The 16,267-nt window shown below is 40.7% G+C and overlaps 1 protein-coding gene across 1 annotated transcript; it reads right to left on the bottom strand.

Annotated features, from left to right (window-relative positions):
* Positions 1–222: 222 nt before the first annotated feature.
* Positions 223–15,573, bottom strand: MYLIP (myosin regulatory light chain interacting protein). Its single transcript, XM_062498855.1, has 7 exons — positions 15,431–15,573; positions 14,248–14,438; positions 5,103–5,288; positions 4,152–4,349; positions 3,653–3,817; positions 1,828–2,248; positions 223–1,461 (listed from the first exon to the last, which is right to left on the bottom strand). Exons 1-7 carry the CDS (start codon positions 15,515–15,517, stop codon positions 1,372–1,374), a joined length of 1,338 nt encoding a protein of 445 aa, XP_062354839.1. The 5' UTR covers positions 15,518–15,573; the 3' UTR covers positions 223–1,371.
* Positions 15,574–16,267: the final 694 nt, after the last annotated feature.

The following is a 16,267-nucleotide window of genomic DNA, read 5'->3' as shown; positions in this document are numbered from 1 at the left end:
ATTACCCCAAACATGAAAATACTGCATTGTGCTTTCAGTTCAGTAATGCCTCATATGAATTACAGAACAAAAACAGTCTTAGCAATAACAATGATTTTTAAAGTCCTTTATTAATCTGAATATAAAAAAAGACAGAAGCCGCCTACAGTATAGGACAAAGCTCTTGCTTCATGAGGAAACAAAATTTTCTTTACAAAGTGAAAAAATAAATACCCTCTTAGAGTAAGGTTTATATGCTAATGTGTCATAAAAAAGTAGAGTTTTAATATTTTGACAAAATGTCTGTGCAAAGAAACAGATGCATAAACACACATTACTGCTACATTAAGGCAATATGAAAAGTATAGTCAGAAAATTTCAGTAAAGTGACAGTGTACTTCTCTAGCTTTGATTAAGCCAGTATTGCACCCAAACATGGTCTCCAGTTCCCTCTGTACCCTGGAGAAGACACTAGGAAACCAGATCCCAAAATGCCCAAGTAGGGGGGGTGGAAATCAAAAACATATTATTGGGTAGGACATGTCCTGCTAACTGAAGAAAGCAGTTAAAATTATACACAACCCTTAAAGATTAATGTTGCATGTTTAATAGTTTAAAATCAGTCTCCAAAAATAAAGCCAACTTGAGGGGCAGTTGCCTGCAGGTCCCAAGACCACTAGCCAAAAGTGGACTGTGGGAAACCTGGGAGTACCCTGCCCACTGAGAGCTGTGCAACAACTCTCACAGCAGTGCTTCCACAGGACACTGGCAACCACAAGACTTTCCTGACCCATCCTCAACACTTGAAGATGAACAACCTTGTCCTCCCTTTCCAAAGCTATTCTCTCAATTGTTTTCTATTTAACAGAATTCTGAGTTAAGCACAGCTGCATAGTGAAGCCTTCTAACTTCAGTTTAAGAACTAATTTTTTAAAAAGGTCTCTCCTCTTTAAAGCAGTTTACTAAAAGCAGAAGCTATGAGCCTTACTAAACTGGTATGTGTAAAAGCAAGTCTTACTATTAAAATAAACAGTGCAACTGTACTAAAAAGGATTTAGAGCATGTAAAAGAAAAAAGGCTGCATTGCTTCTGCTGGGTATGTCTGCATGTGTACACATTTCTCCAGGGTTACCCAGCTTTGTGGCAACACTGCCATGCTACAAACTTATAGATCATTCTTTAAGTAACATGAATCAATTACACTTCTATTCTCAGAAGATGTCCCAAACCATTTTGGACAAGCTGAACAAAGAATATTTATGTTAAAAAAGTAGTATTTTGTTTTTGATCATGGATAGGTGCCAGAGTGATTGCCTTCTTCACAATCAATGGTTGCATTTCTTCTTAGTGCAGTTTGAAGAGTACATGATGCATTTGAAGTGTGTATGTAGATCATATCACAGTCAGATTGAGAAGACTGGTGTGGGTTGGCAAGTACACATGCTGGACATGCTCTACACCAGATCTGCAAACAGGACACGACTGGAAAGGAAAAACATTGGAAAATTAGTTTACTTCGTATTTTGAGAGCTTCTGCTCTTCCTGCAAACTTCACATGGACAATAACAGCACTTTTTCCATCATCCCATGTTTAGGACAGAGTAGGGTGTGAAGCATGAAGCTCATTCTTAGCCTCACCACAAATTACACTAGTACATCATTCAGACAGAATGGTCTCTGAAATTAGTTTGCCACTAAAAAAATTTTAGTAGTTTTACTAGACCATCAACAAAAACATTAATCCATGACCATCAAATATAAATATATAAAAACAAACAAAATATAAATATAAAAAACCAGACCTTCCACACAAATTGGTAACTCATAACTCAATGGCACTGCATTTACCTGTAACTGGGAAGCACAGGACTTGCAGCAAACTGTGTGGCCACAGGGACAAAAGGTTGAATTTATCTCTTCTTCACAACACACCATACAAAGCATGGACTCCTTCAGCTTCCGCAACTTCTCTTGCAGGGCTTTTGTTTGTTGGCAGCTGAGACCCTCACAGTTGTCACAGTTCATGCTGCTTTCTGAAGACTTAAGGGGGGAACTTGGTGGGGTTTGATCACTTCTTGAAACAAGATCCACAATGCCAGCATTATAAAGAGCTCGCCTCGCATGATCATAAACTTCTTTTGACGTTCTTTTAATATCAAAGACGTATTTTTTACCAAGATTAATGTTTTCATTCAGAAATAGAGATGCTAGGTGGCCCTTTAAGTCTCGACTATACTGCATCATGACAGCACTGGTGACAGTGTCACACCTATAAAGCAATAGGACAAATGCAAACTTGGTTAGTTAATACCAACAGAATGATCCTACAGTATTTTGTTCCCAGAGATGAAATAACAGCACTGAAATTAATGCAAATGAAACAGTCTGAGGTAATATTTTAGATCTTGAATGATCTTTGCATGAAAACTCTCCTTTGAAAAGTGTAAAAATGGAAAGTGACAAGTACTTTACATCTGCAAAATGTGAAGTTCCTGGTAAAATGGAGTCAGCCTATGGAAGGGGCTTAAAAAATTACGCTAACAAACAGCAAACAATTGCTTAATCCACAGTTCAGCTTGGCAATACCTTTATGCATGGCATTTCCAAACACTGCCCTAAAGAATTCCAGTTAAGTCTTTGGCTGTCAATTTTTATCATACAGTCAAGTAATGGTTTTAACCCGAATTCCAACCAGTACTTTATATGCTAGTATTATGTCATTCTGAAGGGAACGAGTGTGAACGAAGTGTAGAGAATTAAGGCATTTGTATTTGCCACTGTGCATTTCAGCTACCCTAACTACACTTGTCACATATTTCATTGATCCAGTTGAATCTTCAGAAGCTTATTAAGGCATATCACTTCTCTAGGCAACACAGGAAGGAAAACACAAACACAGAAGGACTACAGCCTCACAGGGCCTAAGATCCAAGATCTAAGCTTATGGCTGAATGCTACTGCCAAACTAAAGTTCTGCTTAAATTAAAATCAGAAACTGTGAAGGACAGCAGAAATAAGCAGAGACAAAGATCAAAAAGTAATTGAAACTGGTATGTCGTAGTTAATTTTAAGAAAACACTGCTAAGTGTGTTTGACAGCTAGTCTTACTGATCAGTGTTGGACACCACAGTAGGAATGAAATGGGGTTGAAAAGTTGCCCACCAACAAATGAATATAGCACCCCTACCTCAAAGAGCAACAAGACAGACAATGGATAGCTGCTGGCATGAAGCAAAATCCTGAGCATGTAAGCAAGGACAGAGGAACTGTAAGAAGGTTTAAATAGATGGGATGGGAAGGTGGCACACAGATAACATAACTGAAGGAGGCAAATAAATGGTCTACACATTCTGAATGACAGGATCTTCCCCACCACTCTCATTCTCTTACTTACAAACAAAAGAATGTATGCATTGCTTATTAACTATCAAGGAACATACAAAGCTTATACTCTGAAATGCTGTTATTCATAGTGGGAAAATTTTGCTTACTTCTTACTCCCACCCCACAAAATGGAAAGTAGCAGCTTCTAGATTTAAGAGGAAAAGAGGCTGCAGCAACAATTAAATTTTGCAGAATATTTGCAAAGTGCAGTCAGACTGCTGGCTGCTTAAGCACTTAGTTCAAACACTGGAGAAGAGCAGTAGCATATGACTCTAGGGGCAATACTGACCTGTAAAATGCATGTGTCTCTGTAATTGCTCTGTACAGTCCACTTGCTGCCCTTGTACTGATCATCTTAAACAAGAGAACCACACTATTACCAGACTCCTTGGTAACAGTCAGATATACATTCTTCCCAGATTGAGTTGCCATTTGAACAACAGGATAAGCAATCCTATAAATTAATGTTAAAAATAAAGGTTATTTAGTTGTTAAGGACTGAAGCATTTTCCACAAACTATTGCAGTGCATTTTTATCAGAAGTTACAATGATTTCTGATGGTAGTCAGCAGTGCTGATTGAAGATGTTGCCTCAAAAATATATATAAAAATCAAGATTAAGGTCACTTGTTTATCTTTATTACAAGCAGGTAGTGTCCTCAGACCCTACATTCTGATAGTCACTTGGAGTAATTCTCAGAGCAGTTTCGTGCCTTTATATGAAAACTAGAGGCACGCTGCGTATTTCTGAAAAATTCATCATGCAAATGGTTCCAGGAAACACATACCTGTTGATTGGACTGAAGTCATCTTTACAGATGGATATGCCTTCAGGTCCAACACCAATAAGGAGTTTTTGCCCTTCACTATCTCTCACTGAGTGCCACTCTACTCCATAGTTCTCCAGTGTTGTAACAATCTGTAGAATCTGGTATTCAGCAGATGCTTGACTTAGACCTTCTAGCTCCTTGTGCTTTGTAATAATGCTGTTGATAAAAAGATTAAGGATAGGTGAAATAACTCAATATCTGCTGTTACTGTCAGCAGCTTGTTTTAACATGGGTTTTTAGATGACCTAGTTAAATAGATTAGTAAATGCTCCTGACCTGCTTTGTCTGTCTATAGATTTCCAGCAATTGTGAACTGGAAATAGTTGAGAATTACCAAAACATCCTGAGAATGTCAAGGAGAAAATACTGTGCCTTCGCTTAGAAATCAAAAAGCTACATGTAATCAAGGCTTTCCAACTAAGACCCCCAGCCCCAACATATTTCCCTGAGCCACCACTAAGTCCAGAGTTAAAAAAAACACTACAGACAAGTATGACACACAATGTTTCCTGATATTCAAGAACTGAGCTAAGAAGATGTTTCTGAATTCCGTTTTCTTTTCAGACTAAGGGTACAAAGCCAGATAAATTCCTTCATTCACAAGTATAGGTCTAAGACATACTGAGAATTTAAATACCTGGCTCCAGGTACTTAAACATAACTGTATCTTCCCACATACTAGAGCTTTCACAACACAAAAAAAAAACAAACAAAAGCACCTCATAACTGAGCTTAAAAATTTAGCTGAAATCAGAACATCAAAGAACATCCAACATTCAGGTTGAAGATTGTCATCTCCAAAGCTATTACTGCTAAATTACTGGTTTACACAATAGCACCCAGCAGTTAAATGCATAACAGAATCTTCTGCTGTCTCCAAGAAGGAAACTAGATCATTGTCCTTTTTACCTCTCCAAAATGGTAGTGGTGAGCTCTTTTGCACACAGGTCTTCATAATTATACTTGGCAGTGTTCTGGTTATAATCTCCAAACTTCATCTGTGCCAACAATGCACTAAGTTCAATTGCATGCTCTGAAGAACACTGAAGATTACCAGCAAGAAGATCTTCTTTTATATGCAAGAAAAACATATGCCTGCAATATAATCAGAAACATTTGCTTACACAAATTGTTACATGATATCTAATCAAGACACCTAACAAGTATCATCTAGCTACATTTGGTCATCCAGAACTTGGAATGAATGTACCAAGTAGACAAAGTCTGGCACAAGGGAAAGAAAAGGGCCTCCACCTTATTCTTTACTTACTCTTAAACATGAAGCTACAACTGAAGATGGCATCAGAAATCACTACTAAAAGGAAAGAGCACTTCATCATTATCATGAGTCTCTCAAGAGTAAGAACTGCTTTGACTCCTAAGGCCACTCAGTAATTTCAATTTAGTGAGTAAAGTATCAATGAAAGATCGCACTTAACTCCCTGTGTTTACATTTGTGTTGTGATTTACAAGTTATTCTGCATTTCACAAAAGCAAATTTGGGAAGAGCATCTCAAAACATACACACTTCTGTTACACAAGATGGGAAGCCATACTTTCTCTACACAGTAGAAATGCCCCTGCTACTACAGCCATGGTATTTTTGCCACCGACATGATTAACAGAGTAACTTGAAATACCTGAAAAGGCACTGAGGAATGAAATAGAAAAACAGCTACTGTGCAAGCATTTGTCAGACAAAACTTTGCACTTGAGATCAAGGCTGGTTTGACAGCTTGCTGAAAATTCAAAAAGCTGGTCTTAATTATCTAATAGGTTACTTGACAGACAAATCAACATTTTCACCAAAATTAACAGCAGCATGTTATTATCCCTTATGGATTGCCCTAACTTCTATAGATCATCCTTATTTTCCCTTAGGGGACACCATATAAATTTCTTACCATTTAAGACTCAACACATTTATGGAAGCCAGATGGAAAATTATATATCACTGAAAAGAAAGAAATCTTTCAATACATGAAGCCAAGCACCCACAAGGATATGTCTTGGCTTCCACAGCAATGGGACATTTACTTTTCTAAAATGAAATCTAATCTACTTTTAAGAAAAACTTGACTGAAGATCTGTACTTAATCTCTGATCACTGAAGTTGAAGATGCTAGTAAGTGATAACTTTCCTTCCAACGGGAATTTTGAATAGTATCTTAGATATATTCTCATAGAGCATTCTATAATTTCCTTGTACAAAGCAAATAGGACATTTTTCAGCATTACGAGTAATTACAGATGCAAAAATTGTGTTCTTTCTCAGCTCTATCGATAAATGTTGCAACTAAGACAATACCAGCCCAAAAGATGCCTCATGTCCACAACTTTTTGAATCAGGAAAAAAGAACTGGTATTGAATTATCATGTAAGCTTTCCTACAGTCCACTTCCTGCAAGAAGTCACAGCCCCAACACATCCCTTTGCAAACCATTTGTTATGCTAGAGAATCATGCTAATTGTGATGCAAGTGCTTAATTGCATCACTCTCAAGTCCAAACATCAACCTACACCCATCAGCAGCTCTAGAAGGTGTCTGGTGGAAGCCAACGTCCTCATACTGTGCAGGACACAAGTTTAGGTGGCAAGAGGACCAGAACTTCAGACGGAGTTGTCTCCACTGTCAGCAGGTTATTCCTTCTTTAGGCTCTTCTTTTTTTGAGAGAGTCAAAACTCTGCTTCCATGTGTTTCTCCTACCTTGCAGAGTTCACAGCTCTTTGGGCTTGGTCCCCAGAAAGGCATATCTGTGGCCTTTTAAAATTTAGTTGTACAGACTCTTTTTGGTGCTCAGTCCATAAACCTAAAGAACTCAGTATAAATTATGAAAACACCAGGGCCAAAATAAATTCAAATAATAGGCCTTTCCCTAACTCCAATCGACATTTCATAAAATAAACACTTTCTCATGCACTCTTGATCCTCCGACAATACCAGACTAGGACTTCCAGTTATTTTAAGTACCAATTGCAAATACAGCATTTCAAAGAAAGATTAGACTTTTTTCTCATTACAACTACACATTTACAACTGCATGTACATTTACTTCTACAACCTAAATTCTTCTATCTTCAGGGGTTTTTTTCATATGACAGCACTGACTACACAGGTTAAAGTCATAAGTTCTCCCCTTGCTGGGAAGGCCTTATTTCAAGGGGAGCTGAAAACCAAAATATTGCTCCTGCAAATACAGATGAATTACATACAGTAACAGATATAGCAGATGCATGGCTTGCCACATTCCATTACTAAATCCAGTAATGGTATAGGCAGACAAATGAGTTTAAGGCACAATGTGAAGCAGCATCACACCAGCTATTGTGCAGTAATCTCACAAATACTCAGCTACTTTATTTTTTTGATAAATAGAACAAAAAGCACATATAAAGGACAGTTACTGCAAAGTAATTAATTATTCAAATTCAGTCCATCTGCCCCTAAATAACTTAAACTGCACCCATAACAGGACAGTGAATGACTTCACACTGACCTGTTAGAGCAGCTGCCCTGAACCAAAAGTTCAGGTAGCAAGTTCTGTGCCACCTTTTTTTTTGTGTGTGTTGGGTTTTTGTTTATTTCTGGGATTTTTAAAAATTTGTTTTGACTCTGTGTTTGATGAAGAAAAGGCACGTAGAAATTGAAAGACAGTGACGATTATGAACACATCTGAAAAAGTAGATTAGCCCATCCAGCCGCAGAGTGCACTCCTTCAAAGTTATATACTAATATCCATTGTAAAAATAATTTCTCCTCAAAGGTCCAAAACATTATACTAGCCACAACATGCTAACAAACACAGACTTCAATTTTTTCACACAAAACTAAACAAAGCCTTTTGATCCTTAAAGAAAATGGCATAAGAAACTGATCTTATTGCTGAATACAGTCAAGCAAAACTAAAGCATTAGGATCCTTGATGCAGTTCCTTTTCTAATTCTGCAATTCCTAAAGGCCCTGATAGACTGTCTTGTAGAAAACCTGCTCATATCACAGATATTAGTTACAAGAAAGGATTTATACAAGTGTTTCGAAATTAGATTGTGATCTAATCACTTCATACACAGTCCACCATCACCCCTCTCTCTTGGAACCTTTATGTATGATAAAAAAAATTAAGACTTTTCTCACTTCTAAAGATAGTCGGGTTGTAAAAAGGATGCTTTTTCAAGGTATTATTTCAGTACTAATATTTTAGACTTAATGGAATTTTTACCAAGCAAGGTGTAGAACAATAAACTGTTAAAACTAAAACCTGAACTGTTTGTACATTCCGTAAAGGTTGCATTTCCAACTTTGCTGGTAGAAAATCTGAAATTAGTCCACCATATAAGAAATTAAATGTTTTTGTTTCTGCATCATTCACACTTCAGTTGCACTCAATACATTAATAATACGTGTTATAAATTTGAGAAGTAACTGAAGCTAGACAAAAGGTATGTCTGACTGTTTCTACCCCCAGCTCTAGCCTCAACATTCTCTTAGCACATTCTGCAACTTTTTACTACCCTTGCCAAAGCTTCATTTAGTCTTTAAATGTTCACAACCCTGACCTTTACCCATCAATTGTTGTGACTCCTAAGTCATCTTAACACCTGCTAGACATGTTGGGACATTGATCAACTAGTGGCTACTCTAAGGACAAACAGAACTTCCCACTGTACTTGTATCCCAAGTTCTCTACACGTGATAGCATCAGTACAAAAGACAGTCTCCATAGCCCCAAATAGCCTTTTCTTCCCTTCTGAACCCCATGCTACCTAGACATGCCTGTGTATTCAATTATGGAACATTTCCTCTGAGTTTGGTAGCTCAAAACACTACATAAGAACACTGACTAGAGAGCAATGTATTAAGTTTGCCAAAGCTACACTCCATTAGTCACTGCCCAGATAGATTTCTTCCAAAAGAATAAAGGGCAGTTTTATAACTAGAATACGATCACAGATTCTTCAGGCATTAGCTACACTGTTGATTTTATATTCACTTTGCATCTTATTTTTAGATCCATGTTTTGCATATAATTTAAGATTTATGTGCATACAAAACACTCAATAAAATCTAATGCGGTGTGATTAATGTATTGCAGTTAGATGTAAATAATTTGATAAAGAAACTGCAGAAAGGGGAGGTTGCAAGGAGATTTCAGCAGATGGTCCACTTCACAGAAAAGTGTAGCTACCAAACCAAAGTCACAGACCCAGATATCAATCACATGAATTGCTTTTTGCCTCCCTCTGAAGCAATTCATGCAGGCTAACAATACTGAACACTGCTACCAGAAACAAACATCAGTACCTCACCACAATGAAATGCCAAGAGGGGGCAAATCACCCAGTTAGCGCGCATCCAAATGAACTGGCAATAACTCCACAAAAAATACTATAAAAAGTACATGTAGCACAAGATTATATTTTCTTTTGTAACTCATTGAAGACAATTACATGCATTAGGAATCAAGGCTCTGCACTACTACTAGTAGTTTCTACTACATTTTTTTTAAATCAAGGTAAGGGAAACAGAGCAGACAGGTAGCTAAAAATTTTAAGCCCTATACTTAGTTGTCAGCAGACAAAGTGACAAACCCCAATCCTTTACTACCAAAGAGGTGCCTGCATATGACTAATGATTCCTAACTAGAAGCATAGCCAAAAGACCTCATTCTCTTGCCAGACCACTGGCAGGAATCTTAGCATATCTCCTAAGGAACTACCTGTTCTCTTTGGGGTATGATTTCTTACCACAGGTTAAGGCTCCTTCCTATTGTGGAGTACATTGCCTGCTCTGTAGTCTAAAATAAAAATTAAGAGGCCTAACTGTTATTCCTAAAAATATATTGATAAAGACTTCTAAATCTGTAGAATACAATTCTGCTTTTAAAAGCAGACAAAGCCACCCCACATGAAATAAAAATGATGTTTTTTGCCTTTTTTATGCTCCTCACTATCTTCGTTCTTCTTTGCTCTCAGTAGAGTAGATAAAAGGTTACCAACTCCAATTCAACTCTGATTTAGACAAGAAGATCCATTAAACTCACTCCAGTGAGTATCACAAGCACTTTCATTGCCTTGTAACAAACACAATATCACTGCTGTGCTGGCTACCCAGTGCTACAGAAAAACAGGATGTTGTTCTCACTTTTTATCTACTACATGTATCTGACTCCTCAATAGATCTAAGGCCATTCTTAATTTCAACTAGTTCATCAATACAACTGGACAACACAGCAAAAAAGTGTACTTTGTATATATAATTCAAATACTGGCAAACATCACACAACTTTCAACAAACCCCAAAACAATAATTGCCACTTTCAAGGTTGGCAAAGTACAGCTCTTTTGAATGCTTCATGGTATTGTGAGGCTCACTAGCATTTGATATATTTTAAATTGTTGCAGCTTACATGTCAATATTTCATTTTCAGTCATGCTACACAAGACAAATAATGCTGAATTTAAAATCTAAACCCACTGTTCTCTCAGACTGCTGCCGGGCATCAGTGGCCTCTTGGGTGGCTCGGCAAACACTCTTCCAGTTAAAAGGTGGGTGCAAGTTTCAAGACTGCTCTGCTCCACGTTCCACACCAGCCTGTGGCCGATGCCCGGATCCCTCTGCCCCGGCCAGGGGTTGCGATGTCCCAAATCGGAGCTGGCTCCCGGGCCGTGCCCCAGCGCCACCGTGCCGGGGCCACTCCCGGTCACTGTCCCCGGACACCCGCACCCGGCACGGCGGCACCGCCCGGCCCGCACCGCACCGCTGCCGGGAGCCTCCCTCCGCCCCACCCCGGCAAAGAGTCTCCTGAGAATTCCGATTAGCGAAGTATAAGCCTTTCTCTAAGCCCTAGCTCATTACTGCAATTCAACACTTCACAACATTTGATACATGAACCACCCACAAGTCATTCAGTAAAAAGAAGTGAAAAGCAGGTTTGCTTTTTCCCCGGCAACTATTGTACGACCTACCAAAGAAATACAGAAAACAGTGAAAACGAACACAAGGTAAGCCAGTTATGATCTCGATCTCTGACCATCCCATGTGTCTTTAAGCAAAGAGATAGCAATAATTTTCAAGCCAGTGTGATTTTCCATGCTAAATAAAACTTACAGCTCTTCAAACTCCTCTAAAGCAGCACGCTGTTCACAGCTCAGACTTGTTTGTGAAACTCTGACAGCAGCAGATTAAATCTGAATGACATTCTTGCACTGAAGCACTTTTATTCCATTGAACACAATTCTAAACTACAAAAACGTGTGGTGCAATTCAGTACCAGGTAGTCAAATAAAAATCCTAGAAGTTGAGATCCAAATAATAGAAATAAACCGCTTTTAACTCTGTAAAAAAAGTGCAGTAGAAAGGCTTTCTCCATGCAATTCTCAGATTCCCAAAGCACTAAGTGAACGTGGTTTGTTGCCACAGTGGTCAGAGGTACAATTATAACCTGCTCTGTCTTTGTGCTCTGCAAGAAGGCTGCCTTGTATAAGAATATTAGAATTGGCTGCAATCGTCCTCTGGGCTGATTAAAGATAACAGAAGCAGAGGTCGACATCCTGTTGCCAGATCAGCTTTCACAGCATGCAGAAACCTGAACAATAAATTGCTACAAACAAACATACACCTGAGTTTAAAACTCAAGTGCAAGGCAAGGGTCTCTACCGAAGCACTGCAACTGGGGTTGGCAAAGCTTCCTAAGCATACAAAAAAAAACCTGGTAACTGAGTCACAACGTTTGCCATCATGATCATGATGAAACACATCAACAAAATTTAGAATTACTTGCAGCTTCTCAGCTTTCAAAAACAGTCTCAACATGTATCTATGCATCTAATTTATAAATAAAAACAGGATTGGAGGTTGCAAGCGAAAGACTGGAAAACTTCCCCAGCATTCTTCACACACAGTACCACAAGGCAACAGCTCTGCCATAAACACCCCACACATCAAATATGGACACAACTGCTAAAGAAAACTAAGGATATCCATCACTTTCTTCATCAAGACTTTGTAGATAAGGATGAAACAATGTGTCAGCTTTGACTCTACAGCTAATCCTTACAATTCTACGATACACCTATTGATTTTTTAAGTTCAGCAATAGGTTTACAAGTTTTTCATCTTCTCCTTGATGCCTATGATTACAAACTAAGTATGAACTCAGTTACATGCATATGTAAATCCTCAAGCAGATCTGAGTAGGAAAAAACAAGTCAGTCTACTAAAACTCAGTGTCAACAATCCAGGAGAATAGATATTTACCACAAGCACTGGAATTCTAGGTCTGCTACATGTGAACTACTGGGCTTACACAACTAAAATACAGTTATTGCAACTTGACATACAACTTTTATTTGGTTTTAATATACATCTGATGCCTAAGCCCAGGTTATTTTTTAAATTGTTTGTTAAAAATATCAGTTTCAGAACAGTCTTAATTTAACACATAAAAGAAAGCTTGCCCCACCTATATAATTTTAAATCATCTTTATGGTGGAGAAATACTTGCTGCTTTGATGTAGGTGTATAAGCTCTGTTACATTTTAGCTACACAAGCCAGTCTTTGAGGCCCTTGGGGCATGTTTCACCAGTTCAACCTCTCTATTAACTTCCACCTCCTGCCAAGTCTTGCATTGACAGTGTTAAAGGCAGGGACACAGATGTCTGTAAAAGCCTTGTGAAGTTGAACAAGCATTCATCAATGATAGCATAAAAATGCCACTTTGAGGTTTCCTCAGATTTTCACCCTGATTTGCTTTGTGAGTGGAGACACATCTGACATGCTCAGGGTAATCTCTTCTGCCTCATCAGGTATGAAATTGTGTGGCTCCTTTTGTTCAACATAAACCCCATTTATTATTTGGTTTTATACTTATCAAGAATATTCAAATAAGAATTTCTTTAAGGAAAAATACTCCACAACATGTCATGGATAGCAGAAATTATTTCCCAAATAAGAGTATATGAGAACTGGAATTCAGTTTGAATGCATTTACCTAACTGGAGCTATTATCCAGAACAACCATGGCCTACCACCACAGCAATATGAAAACTTCAACCATACTGATAAGTTGGAACCATTGCTCCCCAAAAGCCTCTCCCCTACACATTAGATCAAAAAATGAACTCAAAACTTTTTTTCCTATGAAATAAACACCAAATCAGACTGTCAGCCTCTGACCAAGCTCTTTAGACATTCTTTCTGTACAGAAGCACCATGTTGCAATCATGGTCTTCATTCTGAAAGTACTAAGTCAATGGTTCTGAGAGTAACAAGTTCAGGTGAGTAGTGAAAACAGGTTTTGGCATTGTCATAAGGACACTAGACTTCAACTGGCCCCATTCATATTAACTGTATTACCCAAAACAGGAAAAAGTAGTTGGAAGGTCAGCATTAAACACACAAGTGTACAGAATTCTTTAAAGATAATTCCGTTGCAATTCATATGGTAATCAAACTCAAGGAGTAAAAGTGTTCCCTACTAAACTTAGAAGACTATTTCTTCTGATTTAATAACAGTATGACAGTTTAGTCAAGAGGACTTGCCGCAGAAGCAGCCAGACAGCTGTTTCTTTTACAGCCTCTAAGGGCCTGTAGCTATATGAAAGTTACTGTAACATAATACCAGACAAAAAGGAATTCAGCAAGTTTTTTTGCACTGTGGGAGGAATTGTTTCCTGCCTTTCTGTACTAGTGGTTCAGAATGACCTAGAGTAACACCACAGAACAGAGGTTACTATCGGACACATAAATGCCATATGAAAAGTTTGCTACTGGTAGCTTAGTTTCTTCCAGTTCCAGGACTAAGCGCTCACAAAATTGCTCATTGCTTACGGGCAGCTACACAGAGCTTAATGTTGCCAACTTAATTACATTTTTTCTAAAAAAAAAGAGCAATAATAAACTCAAAAAACAATAAGATTTTAAAACTACATAGAAAGTAAAGGAAAACTACCATATGCTAAAAAAAATAAAAACAGCGGGCAGTCAGCTTTGTAACTTATAGAAATTGAAAACAAAGTATTACATTAAATGTACTTACAACCATATTTACTTACCTTGTCTGTTCCTGTAAGATAAGATGTGGCTCAACAAAAAACTTGACTCTTAATTTCAATCGATAAGGGGCTAAACCATCCATCTGCTGGGAGATCCTGTTCCTCAAATTCAGCCATAGATTCTCCCCTTTGCTGCCAGTGAACTGCAGTCCAAAATAATCAACTTCTATAATCCCCAACCTTCTGCAAACCTGAAAGAATAAAATTCTTTACAATCAGGCTACATCATAACAATGACAAGTAATATCCGAAGTGGTCTTTCAGACTGCTCACTTAAAACACACAGAGAAAATCCTGCTGTCAGCACCTTCATACAAAGGCTTAATCATTTGGATTTTAGGTTGCATACAAAACAGAAAAAAAAGCACTAAGCATAAACTAGGAATTCCTTCCCTGGCCAAAAGCACATGGGCGCCTACGAACAAACGTCAGCCCCAGCACAGCCACTTCAGAGGGTCAGCGGATTTCCACAAGAGGAGACATCTGCTACTCAACACCACAGCAATTGCTGGGCAATGAGAAGCGAAGAAGTACAGCTACCCACAAGTTTTATTGAGGTGCCACGAGCAGACCGGACTGTTTGTCTGTCTCTCCCCAGCATCCCCACGGCAGCCGCCGCAGACACACCGAGGCAGCGGTGACGAAAGGGCACCTGGATGGCAGTTCCAGCCCGCTCGGCCCCGGATGCAGAGGGCTGGATGCAGTGGGTGCTACATCCCCCGCCTCTGGCCCCACTCCTCCCCGGAGACACTTCCAGCGGGATTCTGTGGCGAGGCCCGGGCCTGCGCTTCCCACGGCAGAGGGGCCGAGAGCCCCGTGGCGGGGGATGCAGCACCCTCTGCATTCAACATGAAGAAGGGGTTGGGAAAGAAAATATAAAAAAAAATAAAGAAAGAAAGAAAACGAGAATAAGAAACCAAAACCATAAGGGAAGCGGGGAGACTGCGGTGCTCCCCGCCCCCACCGCCGCCGCGGCCGCCCCCGCACGGCCCAGCCCCGCGCCACCGCCGCCCCTCGCCTGGCGCTCGGGCCCCGCCACGGGGACAGGGCTGTGGGCAGGCAGGGGAGCGGCGGCTGCCGGGCACCAGCGCTCGGTGCTGCCCCGTGGTCACCGCTGGGCCCGTCACAGCCCCGGCCCCGAGCGCTGGCGCCCGGCGGACGGACGAGGGGCAGAAGCCCTCACCTGGTTGAGGCAGTCCTCGCCGTTGGCTTTCGCCTCTACCTCCACCTCCATCACCACCGCGTCCGGCCTGGTCACATAGCACAGCATGGTTGGGGACAACCGGCTCCGTTGCTGCCTCCACGAACACCCGGAGCTGTCGCCGCCACGGGCCGACCCCCTCACGCACCACGCACTCAGACGCCGGCAGCGCCCGTCCCTCGCCGCCCGTGCCGCTCCCTGCTTATGTACCCTCCGCAGCCCCGCCCCGCCCGGGTCCGCACCTGCGGGCCAATCAGAAGCCGCCGCTCATGGCTGCGGGGCGCCGCCGCCACCAATCAGCGCCGCCACGGCCGCGCGGGCGTGTGTTGTGCTCGCTCTGTGGCGCCCCCCGCCGTGCTCGCGGGGTCGCGGCGCGCTGGGACCGCTGGCGGAGCTCCCTCAGCCTTCCTCAGGCTCCCTCAGGCTCCCTCAGCCTTCCTGCCTTCCTCAGGCTCCCTCAGCCTTCCTCAGCCCGGAGCTGCTCACCCTTGTGTCCGCTTAAAGCAAAGCAAGGTGGGCTCTTCCAAGGGCAGACGGAGGCCAAGCCTGCTGGGCTGGGACAGTCTGTGATACACGTGAGAGAGGGTCACCATGGGCTGAGTGACAAACAAATATTGCCTTCACAGAATCACAGGATCAGTGAGGTTGGAAAAGACCTTTGAGATCTTCGTGTCCGACCTATGATGAATCACCACCATGTCAGCAAGACTATGGCACTGAGTGCCACACTGAGCCTTTCCTTGAACACCTGCAGGGATGATGACTCCATCACCTCTCTTGGCAGTCCATTCCAATGTCTAGTCACCTTTCCTGAGAAGA

This window comes from Cinclus cinclus, chromosome 1, assembly GCF_963662255.1.
Source record: "Cinclus cinclus chromosome 1, bCinCin1.1, whole genome shotgun sequence".
NCBI classification, from domain to species: domain Eukaryota; kingdom Metazoa; phylum Chordata; class Aves; order Passeriformes; family Cinclidae; genus Cinclus; species Cinclus cinclus.
This window is presented reverse-complemented; position numbering and strand designations above follow the sequence as displayed.

Excerpts from the sequence above, each read along its gene's own strand:
- MYLIP (XM_062498855.1), bottom strand. The coding sequence starts at position 15,517 with ATGCTGTGCTATGTGACCAGGCCGGACGCGGTGGTGATGGAGGTGGAG. Across the intron at positions 5,289-14,247 it reads ATCTTACAGGAACAGACAAG|GCATATGTTTTTCTTGCATA; the intron begins GTAAGTAAATAT and ends ATTATATTGCAG. Across the intron at positions 1,462-1,827 it reads CCTGTGCTTCCCAGTTACAG|TCGTGTCCTGTTTGCAGATC; the intron begins GTAAATGCAGTG and ends TTTCCTTTCCAG.